The sequence below is a fragment of the Mauremys mutica genome, chromosome 9 (assembly GCF_020497125.1).
Source record: "Mauremys mutica isolate MM-2020 ecotype Southern chromosome 9, ASM2049712v1, whole genome shotgun sequence".
NCBI classification, from domain to species: Eukaryota; Metazoa; Chordata; order Testudines; family Geoemydidae; genus Mauremys; species Mauremys mutica.
In genome coordinates this window covers 61,513,224-61,529,553 of record NC_059080.1, presented here as the reverse complement: position 1 = coordinate 61,529,553, position 16,330 = coordinate 61,513,224, and the positions used below count along the sequence as shown (strand labels likewise).

Genomic DNA, 16,330 nt, shown 5'->3' with positions numbered 1-16,330 from the left:
TCAATTTTTTTTTCAATTTTGGGGAGATCTAAGAACCAGTTCTTTCCTGGAAATGATTTTGGTTTCAATGAACTAGCATTTTCTGATGGAAAAAACATTGGAAAATTCCCAGCCAGGTCTACTCCTATGTCACTTAGATATTTTGGAAAATGTTACCCAACTCTCATTCCTCAACCCTGCTTCCATTTACCTGTGTGCACAGCTCATTTTCTTGGCATCAATATGAAGAATTGGCCCATAAGTTAGTCATGTTGTCCGTGAAATATATGTAATCCATGTGCATGTGAACATGGGAGTGGAAAACAGCTGTATTTTCTAAAATGATGGGAGTCACTCAATGGACTTTGAATTTAAATGAGCAACAAACATGTATTCCTGCAGACATGCTTCTGTATACTGTGCACTTTTTATGTTTCTCATATTCATATTCATGCACTAATTAGTCTGTGAAATACTAACAAGTATTGCTTTTGTTGGGCCTGATTCTCTAAAGGGATCCAGATGCACAGCATCCCACTTGAAATCTGTGTATATGGCTCCCTTTGGCAAATTGGAGTCCTATTCATTCATTATTTGTCAGAGATGGAATGTTAGTTACCCAGGGAGGGATTTCAAAAAGTGTGTAAATGAATTAGAAGCAAAAGTCTTAGTGCCTTTTGGTCAACAATGGGTATGTCTACACCACAAAGAGAAACCTGTAGTGCCAAGTCTCAGGTCAACTGACTCGCCTTGGTGGGGCTCGGACTGCAGGGCTAAGTGTAGATGTTCTCACTCATGCTGGAGCCTTGGCTCTGAAGCCCAGCAAGGGGGAGGGGCTCGGAGCCTCGACTCCAGCCTGAGTGGGAATATTTACGCTGCTACTTTTAGCCCTGCAGCCCAAGCCAGAGTGAATTGACCTAGGCTCTGAGACTTGGTGCCCAAGTTCTTTCTGGCAGGGTTGACATACCCGTAGGCACTTTTGAAAATTCCTATTAACTGTAGTTAGTGACACAAATCTTCTTTTTGTTCACTTGCTGTACTTTTAAAGTTAAACCATATTTATATTTCTCAAACAAGGTATGTATTGAAAATAATGCAGATGTTAGAGATCTGTCTTAAGGGTGTATCCTGCTGCCCACCACCATAGTAGCTAAGTGCCTTCTGTCACAATTGCAGGCCAACTGCACCTGTATTCCCTCTCATGGTCCTTCAAAGGCACCCACTCTAGTCTCTCGCTCCCAGCTGTCACCTCTCTTGGGCAGACGCCTGTGTCTCACTCCTTGCAAAGCGGGATTTTAAGGCCACACAGCTCCCTGGATTTACACCGTGATGGCCCCAGCAAACCAGGCAACCTAAATGCTCATCTGCACTTTGCTTTCTCCCCAGAGGCTGTGGCCACTTTATTGCCCACAGTTCTAAGTTAATGCAAGCACAGTTATTCTTAGGTGAAAGCATATTTAAAACCTACATACATGCTAATAAACTTACCGGAGGTCACCCTAACTCCAGGCACTGAGAGGTGTCTGGTCTTGAAAACCTACAACTGGGTTTTGCCCTGGCTACAAGTTCATGACTGTCTCAAAGTTAGACCCAGAACCGAGGCTGGACAGTTTGGCTGTCACCTTATACAGCTTGAGCCTTTGATCTCCAGTGTAAATCCACAGACAATGATCCAGTCCGCCTCATGTAGCTGGAAAACGCTGGAGTTTTGCATAACCAGATGCGGGGACTTTGCATTCACCTGCCCCTATGTATTCCCCAGGAAATCCACTTCACATGTATTTTCCCAGAAGTCCATTCTTGCTTGGAACATTTTCAATATAGCCCTTTGAACTCCCAGCGCTCACTTCACATCTCTCCCCTAGAGAGGAGAGAGGTTACATGCGATCCTGGCCCACAGTATTACATCAACTTTACATTTCATACAGCAGAGCCCAAAGGTACTTAATCTTAATTCAATAAAGTCTCCCAAGGATATGCAGGAAATTGCCATATCTATCACACCTTCCAAGTAAAATCAATCGCAATAGCCAAGTCCTAATGGACTTGATGGCGTCTCTGGCACTTATTCCTTTTGAGGTCAAAACTCTGCTTGGGATACAGCGGTGGGGGAGGGTTTTTGTTTGTTTGTTTTTTTTTAAGATTTTTATTAATTTCATTTTTTGGGGGAGGTAAGACTAGGAAGGAGGAGTCAGTGTTGTGAGTGTCATTTTTATGGTGGAAAGGTTGTTTTTTTTGTTTGTTTGTTTTTTTGTTTTTGAAAAAAGATGATTTTTTGCAACGTTTCCTAAAGTTGGTTACACTCAGGATTTGCCTGATCTGCAGAAGTTTTATTTTTGCATTGAAAGATTTTTTTTTTTTTTGCTGGGGCGGGGGAGGTTAACTCCTAAAACCACTCATTTTAGGCAGTTTTTCTTCTAGGGACTTTCTTAACCTTCTGAATTTACGTAAAAATTGCATACTTGAGAGGGGGAATGCGTCTCTTTGTAAAATGTTTTGTCTATGCACCAGTATTTTCTGTGTTTAGTTATTCCTCTTTTCTCTGTTCTTTCTTGCTTTTTCTTTGGAAAAATATATTTTATGAATCACCAAGATATTTTTATCTGTATTCTATTACCATTCCTTTTATCGACCTTTATGGCACCTGCTATCGCTATGAATACAGTACATAACCTGTGAATATCCATCATGACTGTATATAGTGCAAATTCCATAATCAGGAATACTGAACTTGCATAAAATACACATAAAAGGATTAAAAAAAATTCAGACAGATCTCATTCAGAAAAACTTGTATTTTTATACACAATTTAATGAGTCACTTTCTCTGTGGTTGCAAAGCAAAATGTAACTTGAGTTTTGTTGCATTGTAAGGCAGGGCAGAATTTGTCCCTCAATATTTAAAGTTACATTTTATTTAAACAAAACTCCCCCAAATTTATTATTTTATTAGTAAGGAGGCTTCTGAATGTAAGGCTGGGAGTAAAAAACAGGTTGCAGTAGCACCTATGGGCCACATAACTCCTACTCCAGCCTAGCAGAATTTGACACACACATTTCACTCTTCTGGGCTGACACTTTGTTTCATGGTTTCCAGCGGAAATACTGCTCTTTTAAATATAGTGGGTTTAAGGTATCACTGTACTATAATCTAGCTCTTAATATAATCTAGCTCTTTAGTTCAGGTGATTTTTGTGCCTCTTGTGTGTGCTGTTCTAGCTTGTTGTGATTTTTAGTGCTTCATCATGACACTCAGCATCAACCAATGATGGAATAAGTGACAAGCTTTTAACAGTGTTATGACATAAGAGTGGGAGCACATGACACTGTGAAGTTATTCAGATCTGGCTGACACTGACATACAATATAATAAATTAGAGCCCTTAAAGTGCTAACTCAATTTCAGTGTTTCATTCCTTATGGGTTTTGTCTATTGTAGGACATCCAGCTCCTAGGTTGTAATTTGACTGTAAGAAAATGCATTTTCTTTTACTTGTATGGTATGTATCTAGAAAGTAGTTTTAATTCTTCCATTTCTGGTTTTGTTTTTGTTTTCCAAAAGAATCGGATTTGCAGATCTGCCAGCATCGAGCACCAACCTGTTGCACTAAAAAGATGGAAGAAAGCTACCAGACAGCTGTTCGGAGAGAGAGGACTCAGAACATCCAGGCCTTGAACTTTGAACTGAAATATATGATAGTTGGTCATATCACAGCTTTTCAAGGTAGGAAACACACATGAAACTTCATGACCCCACAAAATAAGCATGATAATGTTGTAGACATTATTTAATTTCTACTATATAATTGCAGGCAAGCTTCTCTCACTTGTGTTTTTATCATTTCTGCTAGATGTTGAGTCATTGTTTGTCCCTCAGCTTTCTATGGCCTTGATTCAGGAAAACATCCCTATTCAGGAGAGCACTTGAGCGTGTGTGTTACTTTATGTGCATGTTTAAATTCTCTACTAACGAGACATGGATTTAAGCAAATGCCGAAGTGTTTAACTGAACTTGGGCCTACCTTCTAGGCTTGAAAAAGACAGACTGGGATTTTCCAAGGCACAAATGGCAGATGGACACTAAGACCTGAAAAGGAGCTCTATAGCTCAGAAGCTTGTCTCTCTCAAGACATCGATCCAGTAAAAGATATTACCTCACCCACTTTACCGCTCTAATATCCTGGGACCAACACAGCTACAACAACACTGCAAACATTTTTACCTAAGTTCTCCCACTCAGTGCCAAGGGACGTAGAGACACAGAAAGTAGAATAAAATGTTTTTCTTCCTGATCACTGATACAGTTCAGAGAGAGAATTCTCATCTGACTAATGCCTTAAAATGTTTCACAAACTACTGAGTCACTTGAAGCCTGATTCCTTTTTGAAGGGTCGTGGCACGCAGTTAAATGTGAGTGCATGAAGGAATAGACATTCGAAAGATTATCCTCTGAGCTCTGAAGGGAGTGACAGTTATCTTAATAACAAGTAGATTTGTCTTTCATCTGGAGATTGATTTATTCAGGCTGGTGTCTTCTGTTCACAGTATTACTAAAGAAAATCAAATGCTTGTATAGGATTTATATTGCAAAATGCTGAACACTGTTGGCAGTCCAGCAAAGCACTTACGCGTATGCTTAACTTTAAACGTGTGAGTGGTCCCATTGATTTCTATTGGACTACTTGTGCTTAAAAAAAAGTCTGCAATTAAGTGCTTTATTGTATTTGGGCCCAAGTGCTCAGCACCTTGCAGGATTAAGCCTTTAAAAGAACTTAAAATATACTAAACTAGACCAGGATTCATTTGATTAATAGAATGAGCATCATGCTATACTCAATGTTATCAGCAGATTTGTAGATCTCTTGTCTAGATGCTGCCTTTGGAGGGAAAAAAGATGATTTAAAATATATAGAAATTAGTAAATGGCTTAAAGCAGTGTGTTTCAACCAGTGGTCCATGAACTCTGGAGTCAACAGACGATCTAAGATTTCCTAAGGGGTCCGCACTCCATTAAAATTTTTAAGGGTCCTCAAATGAAAAAAGGTTTAAAACCACTGGCATAAAGTATGACCATAACAAATGCTGAAAGCTTAAAAAGACAGTCAGATTACAAACTAAAAGTTTGCTTTTACTTTTGGATGTTACAAGCTGGAGGGAGGTGAGAGCAGGACGGGGACCACATGAGAGACATGGCATTTTACTTTATTTCACAGTTGATCTTGAAAAATGCTTCAATAGCCCACATGGCTTTAAAATCTGGTAGCAAGGCCCTTTTGCGCAGCCCTAAATCGGGGAAATACATCGGCATTGTTAAATGCTGGTGAGTGATTCAAGTGATCTTTCAGTATCGTTTTAGAATAAAGATACGGTCAGAATAGATTAACCTATCAACCCCTTAGGTCAAGCCAGGAGTTTTATTGCTTGATGCTGATGAAGCCTTTTGAGGAAAGGAAAAGAGTCTTTGGACATTTCAAGTAGCTTAAATTTCCAATCGTTTCTTAGAAATGGTCAAATAGGTTGTTTGTTGTAAATTATGGACTGTCTTCTATCTAGGTTAGGTGAGAACTTTTGATAATATAGCTTTGCTTTGTTGCACCAAGAGCTTCATTTGTTCTTTAGGCTTTCCTTTGCACAAAACCAAAGTTCCTTTCTTCATGTGACATTCTGTTGCTAAGAGTGGTAAGATACAGGACGCTTACCAAGAGAGATCTTTGTATTGAATTATTTCAGTCCTTTTTTTCCATTTTGTTCTGCTGCTGTTTTGCATTATTATAAAAGGTCAGGGCTGCAAACAGATGAATCAACTTTGTCTCAACAAACTTTGTTTTAAAGGGCCTTGGGTCTTCCTCAGGCTTGGTGCTGTAGAAGCAATAGAGCATCAGTCAAGATAGAGTTGCCACTTCTCCGGTTGCTTATTTTTGAGGGTGTCTACTGTTTGTGAAAGTTTCTTTGCCTTCTTCAATGTTTTACAAGATCTCCCCCTTTTAGAGGGTAGCTCGCTAGTAGGCCTTGTTGCCTACTTTTGGGGAAAAATAAGCCTCAGATGCTTTTATACACTCCCACAAGTCAAAACCATTGTATTATGCACACTTTGTGAGCGTGATTCTTAAAACTATAATACAGCTTTTAGGATGAGATTTTTCAAAAGGGCTTAGTGTTGGACGAACTCTGCTCCTGCTGGGAGTCAGTGGGAATTGGACTTGAATGCAAGACTAGTTCAGCCAGAGCTTAGCACATATGAGAGTTAGACCCAAAAGCGATGTGCTGGGTTAAAATGATAAATGCATGTTTAAAAACCCTCCCAGTTGGGCAATGTTGTTTCTCATTTTGCTGTGTGGAGGCTAAATCCCATTTACTTAGATGGCCGTAATTGGATTCTAAGAGTATTAATGGGAAGGCTTGGATATTTGATTAGAGAGGAGATTTTGATGCAAGCAGGGCAATATGAAGAGAGTTCAACTGAATACTCTCTCTGACATGCATGTGAACCCCAAAAGGTTGTCTATATTTTGGACTCAGGAGACTTCATTTTATTTTTATTTAAAAAAAACACACAGGTATTTAAATTATTCTGCAGTCAAAGCTGAACTAGAACTATTTTTAACAGCTGCCAGAGTCACGCAAAATAATTAGTGTATAAAACTCAATTAAATGTATTACATCTGTGGACAGACTTGTTATTTTTGGATTAGTGCCCATTTCAGACATATGGACAGCTTTAGCACTACTGCTGAATCCTTTTTTTCTTTAAATTTTGCAATATGAGCAAACCTGTGCTAGTGCAAACACTTAATAAATCAAACTTTCACATTCTGCAAATGTCTTAGCTTGTGTTCCTGCCTCTTATGTTGTTGCTGTAATATCTGAGTGGAATAGGAAAAGGGACCACTTGGCCTTGGCTACAGGTCTGGCAGACACCTTTCCTGGTAATGTTGGGGATGGATGGATGCTGGTAGGCTGTTGTCAACTGGCCAATTGGATCATGAAAGGCACCACCAGTAATTGGATTCTACGGTGATGAAAGAGACAGACACCCTATCATCTGAATCAGGCCCTGAGTATCTGAGATGATGCAAAATCAAAAAGTCTTTGTATATATGGCATATTGTAACGGTTTCATGGGCAAATTCCTGGATTTATTATTTAACATGTTATATCACGGAAAAGTCTAAAAGCCACAACCGCTGTGCAGACATATTGTTAATGATGGTCCCAGCCACAGTCCCTGGCTTACAGTCTAAAAGAGAAGATGTAGAAGGTGGATGGGACAAGCAAGTGGGCCAGAGTGGAGAAAACAGTGTAACAAATAAATAGAATAGAATGTTTACAGGTCTGAGTCGGCCAGGTATAGGGACAGGGGCGGCTCTAGACATTTCGCCGCCCCAAGCACGGCAGCATGCTGCGGGGGGCGCTCTGCCGGTCGCCGGTCCTGCGGCTCCGGTGGACCTCCCGCATGCGTGCCTGCGGAGGGTCCACTGGTCCCGCGGCTTCGGCGGACCTCCCGCAGGCGTGCCTACGGAGGGTCCGCTGGTCCCGCGGCTTCGGTGGACCTCCGAAGCCACGGGACCAGTGGACCCTCTGCAGGCACTCCTGCGGGAGGTCCACCGGACCCACCTGCCGCCCTCCCGGCGACCAGCAGAGCACCCCCCGTGGCATGCTGCCCCAAGCACGCGCTTGGCGTGCTGGGGCCTGGAGCCGCCCCTGTATAGGGATCACAGCATGCCAACTTCCTTGCCACTATCAGGTTGTACTTTATCATACGCAGTATGGGAAAGTTTAATCCGTCCCATCCCTCAACCCCACTGTCCAGCAGATCCTCCTTCCCCAGCCTGGGATGACCAACTAGTCCTTTTCTTACTTTTAAATTGAACAGAATCTCAAATGCAACCTTACGACTAACAAAGCCTTTCATTCTTTAATTTATGCTGATAACAGAATATCCTTCTTTGAGCTAAGCATTCCTTTCTTCAACTTGCAACTCAACAGCTGAATTGCTGTAGGTTAGAGTACAACAGGTTTTGCTTGTGGTGATACTACACATTATTTGACACCTTCCTGGCCACCATTACCCTCCCCTTCACTCCCCGCACTCCTCATGGGGAGAGTTCCAAACAAGATGACTTGGATTCATTGTTAATGGATTAAAAGCAGTGCGAGTGTGAAGACTGAAAGTTGCTGTCAGAAGAGGTATCAATAGTCTGACAATAAAGCTTTGTTGTGTGCAGACAGCAGAGAGAAACCCGCCCTCCCTCTTCAGTGCCTTTTCAATGGAATGCTAACAGGTGCTCTGTATGAGACCACAGAAGGTTGGCTCTGCTCCTGTCATCTTACGGTGAGGCTAATTTGTGGTAACGAGAATCCAACTGCTAGTAATTTATTCATTTGGCTGATGATATCTGGGGAGAGGCGGGACAATGTACTTTGAAACCCTATACCAATTTTCAGCCCCCAAATTAGCAGGTGTTAGAGCAGACAGAAAATGCTTTGTATGAGTCTAACAGTTTCTGACAAATTTGGTTTCTCACTGTCATATTTCTCTCCTATTTTATTTACTTTTCCCAACAGACTACAGGAAATAGATGTTCACAGGCGTTGAATGAAACACTGTTGTGTGAACAAAAGGATATTGGCCATAAAGCAATGTTTTTATTCTGTGGGTCATAGTGTCAAAGCAGCCCTACTACTTAACATTTGGGTCCCCCCCTCCAGATTTTGTGTGTCCCCCCTTAGGGCTCTGTTGTCCTATCAGACACAGCTGTAAAGAAGGAGCCATTTGAGTCAACGGGTACAGTTCTTCCCATGGTGCCCTGACGCACGGGGAATTCACAGCTGGTGCCATTCCCTGGCCCTTCCTCCCCTTCACCCCTGAGGTGTCTGGAGGGGCTGTGAGGATGGCTTGCCCTACACAAAGTAGGGAAATGCAAGGTGGAGCGATGCCCTGTTACTATTGTATTGTTAATAATGAGTGCCTGGATTCCCCACTGAGACGGTATGCATATTAAGGGACAGTCCCTGCCCCCTCCTCCCCCCCTGCACCTCGAGTTTGTGATCTAAACAGGCAATAAGTGGGAGGGAAAATGGAGGGACAGACAGATGGAGCGACTTGCCCAAGATCACTCAGCAGGTCTGTGGCAAACCAGGCTCAGACCTAAGGACTCCTGACTCCCAGGCTAGCGCTCTGCCCACTAGACCACTCTGCCTCCCACTTTATGCCCTTATTACAAAAGCCAGGTCTAGTCTGGCCTTTTCTCAGTGCAGACAGTAAAATGACTGACAGTGCAGTAATCAATGGGCGCTGGATCTTCATGTCACTGGTGTCCCTGCCTGCATGACAGCTGGCAGCCTAAGAAAGAAGTAATGTAACTAGCCAGTACCGCCAGCCTCCTGGCTGGCCTATGAAATGAGCATTCTACATATGAGTTTGCTGAGTCATAGGGCTGCTGACACATATTTTACTGAGCTTGGAAATACTAGCTTGAAATGTGGGCAACTGGTTAGCAAAGCTGACATGCAATGAAATTTACAAAACAAAAAAAGACTTGGCTGCAGAAATACATTCTGGTTTGTAGTTAATTACTATATGAAATGTAGGCACAGTGTGGTGAATGGATGCCATCCAAAATCAATGAGCTATTTACAAAAAAATCCTGCCTGTGGTTTCCATTATTTACTGCTGGATAATAGAGAAGTAGGAGTCTTGTTTTTAAATAGTTTTTTGTAATCTCATAATACTTGGTCTTTTATCCAGACAAACTGTTGCACACCCCTTTCCACATGCATGACCCTGCTAAGCAGAGTCCTGTACGCTACTGACCTACTGAGCTGAAAGTTGGCCAGGATGTATAATTTTGTTTTGGCTTGTTGAACAAAGGACTCCCTACAGAGAGAGACCAGGGAGAGGCTACATTGGAGTATTTCTCTTCCTCTCCTGTACATGGTTCAATCCCATTCAAATGGGCCAAATTATCTCTGTTTGTAGCTGTGAAAGTTCTTATTTTTTAAAAAAAATATTTGTCTAAAAGGAAGATTGGAATATTCCTTTTAGCCTTGGCATCTTATGCATGATGAGCATACATAGTCTTTTGTCTCCTGTTACCTTTGTGGTGTTCTCATGTTTACCAGTTGGGATGGCACTATATCTTCACAGGTATAAGATACATTTGCTTACATCAAGCATCATATTGCCACTACTGTTTGTTTTATTATTAATAATAACACCTAGTTCTTTATAGCACTTTTAATTCATAGATCTCACTTGACAAATATTACTATCATTTCCCCATTTTAAAGATTGAGAGATGAGATGAAGTAACTTGCCCAAGGTTACCTGGCAGGCCAGTAGCAGAGCCAAGAATAGACTCTAGGTCTCCTGAGCCCCAGTCTTGTCCATTATGAGATGCAGTGTAGAACAATGGATTAGACACTGGCTTGGGATTCTGAATGAAGGATCATCTTCATTGAAGTTATTCATCCTCGGTGTTATGACTGTACCCCTCCTTTCTTCATTTCCTCCCTCTCACGCTGTGCATCAAGAAACAGACAGAGAATACATAAGCATTATGAACTTCCCATTACAGCTTCACTAATACTTTCAATTTAGTCTACATATGGAGAGTAAAAGTTGAAACTTCTTTCTGATCCGTATCCTTTTCTCTGCAAAGTATAATTTGTTATGTTGCTGTGTCCAATATTCCCTGAAGTTCTAACCTTTTTATCTTCCGAACATGTAAAATTAAAAAACCTTTGAGCTGTGCCAGGGAGCATCACATTGTGAACGAATGACTATTGAGCTTGCCCTGCAGTGTGCATCTTGTGCATACTTGACCTCCAAACTCTTCAAATGGAATGAGGTATTTGTTTGGCTGTGGAATGCAATAGGATTATTTTCTGGGAGCCTATGCAATACAGTACATTGTCAGAAGTTGTACATGACTCTCTTTCTGAGCTTTTTAAATTCAAACTGACAGATTTTCATATGAAAAACGATTGCAACTTCTGATGCCATAGAAGAAAAGTGTGGCTTGTCTACTCTGTGTTGCTTATTTTACAATGGCTGTTGTGTCAGTGTGGTAATTTACTACACACCAATGAATGCAAGGAAAGTGTTTTAAAATACTCCATCCAGCACTACTGAATGTAGTGATATAAATCTTCAAGTAATAGAGGGGACAATAACAAAACTGTAGTCTAGTACAGAGCAATAACATGTATTTAGAAGGCTTATATGTAGTCCAAACTGGAAGAACTGAATATTTTGTATAGTTTGGATGGTATTTTTTATTTATTGGGGGGAAAAAAAGAATAAGTTAACACTACAAGTTGACACTCAACCAGTCAGGTTGTGTGTTGATAGTCCAGATCCAGAGAGCAGTGGCATTTCCAGAGCTCTCCTACTGTGGCTGGTAGAATATTTATCTTCGGAGAAAACAAATGAGCCTGGGTTTCCAACAAGACATGCTTCCCATGCAGTTTGGCCACTCATTTTCTATATGATTCAGCACAAGACTCCCTGCATATTTTAGGATGCAGTAAGGCTATCTGAACTGTGGCTAGAAGATCACTTGTATCGCTGAGGTCCTGATCTTCTTTTGTGAATATAAAATTGAAACTAATTTTGGGAAATCCATCAGCACCTATGTAAAGTGGAGGGCGGGCAGAGATCCTCAGCTGATTTAAATTGTCATAGCTCTACTGATGTTACTTACGCTAGTTCTGAATTAGGCCCAACAAGCAGGATAAATGCCTGTATTAGTCAAACCTGCTTCTTTTCACTGTTCTAGTTTATTTTCCCCAGGCTTCTAGCAGCTGGAAATCAGGTTCTCTTTTTAATTTTGTTTTCATTGACTACTTTCTAACTTTGACTCTTTTTAAACCTTGTTTTTCCTGAAGTTGTTGCCAATCTGAAGAAGTTTTCTAGAATCTAGCAGATTCTACTTAATTTTAAAAACCCAGAAAACACCAGCAAGTCGTCTCTTTTCTAATATGAACAATTACAGCTTTCCTGATAGTTCATGTCCGAGTGGGATAGCATGTATCACATTATCATCATCAGACTGTCTCTCTCTATGAAAAAGTTCCTCTTAACTCAACTTTAAACATAAAATGGCACTGCAGGCAACTAGCGACTTATATCCCAAAATGTATAGGATGATTGATTTGTAGAAACGGGACATTATATAACTGCAGGAACAGTGATATTTTGAGTTAAACTGAGGAACATTCATCAAGTCAATTTTTTTCATGTGATGCCTCAAAATCCTCTTTCACAGTAATACTTTCCAAGCACATATCTTGGTCCAGTTGAATAAGTGGAGACCTCTGTTCTGTGTCTGACTCTACCCCTGAGTTGCTGTGTGACCTTAGGCAAGAGCCTTTATCTTTCTGCCTCCGTTTCCCCATCTGGACAATTGGGATAATGGCACCCTGATGCTTTGAGCTATGTGGAGGAAAAACACGACACAAGAGTTAAATATTATTAAGCTGTCTCTTGGAACTTACAGATCTAGATAGAGCAGGTGAATAAGGATGTGCAATAAGGAAAGCATGATGACATCTTGTGGCTGTGTAGCCATCAGATCAAGCTCACCGTGGCTAAGACACAGTTCTTAAGTTTTCCCTCCCCCACCTCCTTTTTTTGATCACTATGGACAACACCACCATCTTGGCCTCATGCTCAGCCCAGTAACCTGAGAGATTTCTTTGACTCCAATCCCTCTCTAGGTCCTCACATCCAGATTATGTCCAAATATTTCTGTTCTTTAAGCATCACATATCTAAGAGACGACCTTTCCTATCCATGCACACAGCTAAAACTCTCTCGCAGCTCTCACCTTGCGTCTTGATTACTGCAGCATCCTTTTCTCTGCCCATAACAGATGCAGTCTTGCCTATCTCATATTCCTTCAGAATGGTGCTGCAAAGATCATTTCACTAGCCTGTTGTTTTCATCATGTCACCCCTCTCTCAGAATCTTTGCACTGGCTCCCACTTCTCTATCAAATATAAGCTGCTTGTCTTCATTTTCAAACCCTTCATGGTCTATCCCCAGCCTACCTATCCTCTCTCATTCTCTATCGAAATGTTGACTCCTGATTCCATTTGGCCATGATGATGCTACCCTCCACTGCCCACTGGTTAAAATTTCAAACAAGTGCTTTTTTGTGTTTTCTCCTATGCTGCCTCTTGCATTTGGGAGGCGCGCCCTGTAAACATTTGCAAAGCTACCTCACTATCGTCCTTCAAATCCCTCTTATAACTCTCATCTGCCTTGATGCCTACAAAACACTTGGTAATGGTCATGGTGCAGGTGTAGGGTGACCAGATGTCCCAATTTTATAGGGATGGTCAAGATATTAGGGGCTTTGCCTTATGAAGGCACCTATTACACCCCACCCCCATTCTGATTTTTCACACTTGCTGTCTGGTCACCCTGTATGTTGTGTGCTGACACCAATGCTGGTCATGCTGACCAATCTCATTGTTTCCTTGTACTTCCCTTTTGTTTCTGCCCACTGTCTTGTATTACACTTGGATTGTAAGCTCTTTAGTGTAGAGACCTTTTTTTTTTGTTCAGTGTTCGTACAGCGCCTAGCACAATGGGGTCCTGGTCCATGATTAGGGATCCTAGTTGTTATGGTAATACTAATAATTAATAATATAATAATCTGTTGTTAGCCTTGGTATTTGTCTTCTGAGTTTTGTGGGGGTTTTCTGGATGTACTAGAAAAGAGCTATTTTTTTCCCTTTGGCATTTTGTTATATTGACTGTGTGATTAAGAGAGAGAGAGATTTAAAAAACTGAAAAATCAAGAGAGGTAAAGGGAGGAAAAGGTATCCTAAAAATTCAGCTGATTTTCAGATAAGCATTCAAAATAGCAGTCTCAGATGAAAAATTGAACAAAAACCTAATGGGAACACTTAATCCTAGCTCTCGATTATAAATCACTGTCTTGCAAACCAGGTCCACTGACATAAATCATGTCCAAAGAAGTCATTACATGATCACTAAAATTGGTAACTGACTGCATTGCAAACATAATCTATTTCCTTTTAAATGTAGAGAGGACCCTTGTATCAGGTCTTATAATTAATTATACTGAAATAGGCTTATCTCAGCCAATCAGAGTACAGGGATGCTGTATCAGTACTAGTGGATAATAGTACAGTGAGTCCTCTGTTACACAGGATTCATGAAACAGTGTGCAAGTCTGCTTTGTGACATCACTATGTGGTTATTTTTCAACTGTATGGTTTGCAGAACCGTGTACTCTGGATGACTGACAACCATTGTAAGCCACGGAGAATCCAGGGACTTGCATAATAATTGCACTGTTATTTCTTAATAGCAGTGCTATGAATATGAAAATATTTCTCCTCTGATTGATTACTAGAAATGCACTGCTTGGACTCCTATACCGAGAGATTTGATTTTGATAACATCTGTGTGTATTGGTAGGCTTCTTTTAAATATTCTAAATATAAGTATTGAGAAAGTACACATTTAGGATCAGGAAACTTAGTAGAGGATTTGGTGACCTCGATTTTTAAAATTATATGTCAAAAGGTAAAACCAAATTACATTAAAAACTAGTTTTAGTTTAAAGTCAAAACAAATAAGATAAGATCAATTTAACCCATGTAGTCATGTGATTGTTGTTGGGCTTCCTTAGTCTGTTTGCCTAACTCCATATGTTGGTTCTCATCTGATTCCTAGATTGTAAGCAATTTGGTGCAGGGACTCTCTTCATTATCTACTTATCCAGTGCCTAACACAATGAGGATGGCAGTGGGACCTTTGCACATTACTGCAGTACAACTAATATGTGATATAATGTGTTATTTATTCATTTTAAATATTTGAGTTTCCCTATTTCAACCACCTATCATCACAGTTACCATCTTGATTCATATTTCTGTGGGAAAACAGGAAAGAGTTAACTCTTGAAATCTGCTGACTGCTAAATTTGCAGAACAATTTAATGGGGATCTATTGATCAGTGTGCGTGCCAATATTTTTAATGTAACTGGCTTTAAATGACTGCAGTGCATTTCTTCAACACTGTGAAAATGCCCTGGCTGGCCATTGCCTCCTCCCCAGTGTATGAATGCACAATGCAGGATTAAGTCAATAGATAATTGATGGATAAGTCCCAAAAGAAGGGAAGCACAAAGATAAATGAGCAAACTGTCTATTAATAAAAAGAAAATGTGGAAAAACCTACAAAGAGCAAAGCAAGCAAATAAGATTGAGGGCTTGTCTACGTGGGGAAATTGACCGGAATAGCTATTGCGAAGTAAGATATTCTGGAATAGTTCCCTTAGTGGACATTCTATTCTGGATTAATTAATGCACTTTCAAAGCAGGTCAATTATTCTGGAATAAAATCACTTTTCTTCTACAATAGTCTCTCTACATGGGAAGATATTCTGGTCACTTTCCTCTTGTAAACCACCCCTAAATCCTCTGGGCTTCACTGGGATACTAGCAAGTGCTTGCTGAATGGGGGCATTGGCAAACACATTGTTCCTGAATGCTTTTATGAGTATATTAATAATGTAGTCCAGATTGCAATGGGCCTAATCAAAGTTTGTGTTCAGATTGAAGATCTTAGACCTGGCAGGGTTTTAGTATACTCCAATTTTCATAATTGATTAAATCTCCTCCATGCCAAAGGTAGATAATTCATCCCAGTAATGGAAACTGGGGGCAAATTTTTTAAAAACAGGGCTTTAGGCCGCTGCCAAAGACAATGTGCAATATATAACTAATAATATTTTAATGATGATTCAGGATTAAATTACACATCCCCTTCCCTGCCTCCTAAAGAAAAGTGATTAATTGGTAACTTGGTTTTGATATTTTATTAGTCTGTTATGAAATTGAAAACTGATCAAGCAAGCCCTTATACGCCTTTTAGATGCACAATTTAACATGTCCTTTGAGGAAGAATATATGTTATCGTTATGTATTATTACTGTTGGGCAATTCAATAAAAGCAGCCGTTGGAGGTAATCAACTAAAGATGAAAGAATTGGTTTGCAGGCAATTGTCACTTTACCCTCATTGTCACATTTTTATGCTTTTAAAAGAAAGTGAGTAAGTGAGACTGACAAGGTTAAGAGAGCAGCTATCTGAAAGGGAATGTGTTCTGCAGAAAACAATAGAGGCAAATATTCGCCCTATAGCCCGGTAATAACAATGTTCCATTTCAGCTTGCAGCATTATATCACCTGCCCATTGCAGAGTGTAGATGAATGACTTGTAAAAGAATAAAAACAACTTTTCAGGATAAAATGGCATTAGGAAGTATTTTTTTCATTACATTGAATATGTTCCAGGAGGGAAATGCAC

The 16,330-nt window shown here is 40.4% G+C and overlaps 1 protein-coding gene across 6 annotated transcripts in view; it reads left to right on the top strand.

The window, feature by feature from the left end:
• Positions 1-16,330, top strand: part of LOC123376999 (glypican-5-like) — a 654,555-nt gene that overhangs the window by 37,550 nt on the left and 600,675 nt on the right. For 5 of the 6 annotated variants that reach the window (XM_045029334.1, XM_045029332.1, XM_045029331.1 and 2 more), the window contains exon 2: positions 3,542-3,703. The exons of the other annotated variant lie outside the window; for it this stretch is intronic. In XM_045029334.1, coding sequence (XP_044885269.1) covers positions 3,542-3,703 — 162 coding nt within the window. The remainder of the gene's footprint in view (positions 1-3,541; positions 3,704-16,330) is intronic. 6 annotated transcript variants of the gene reach the window in all.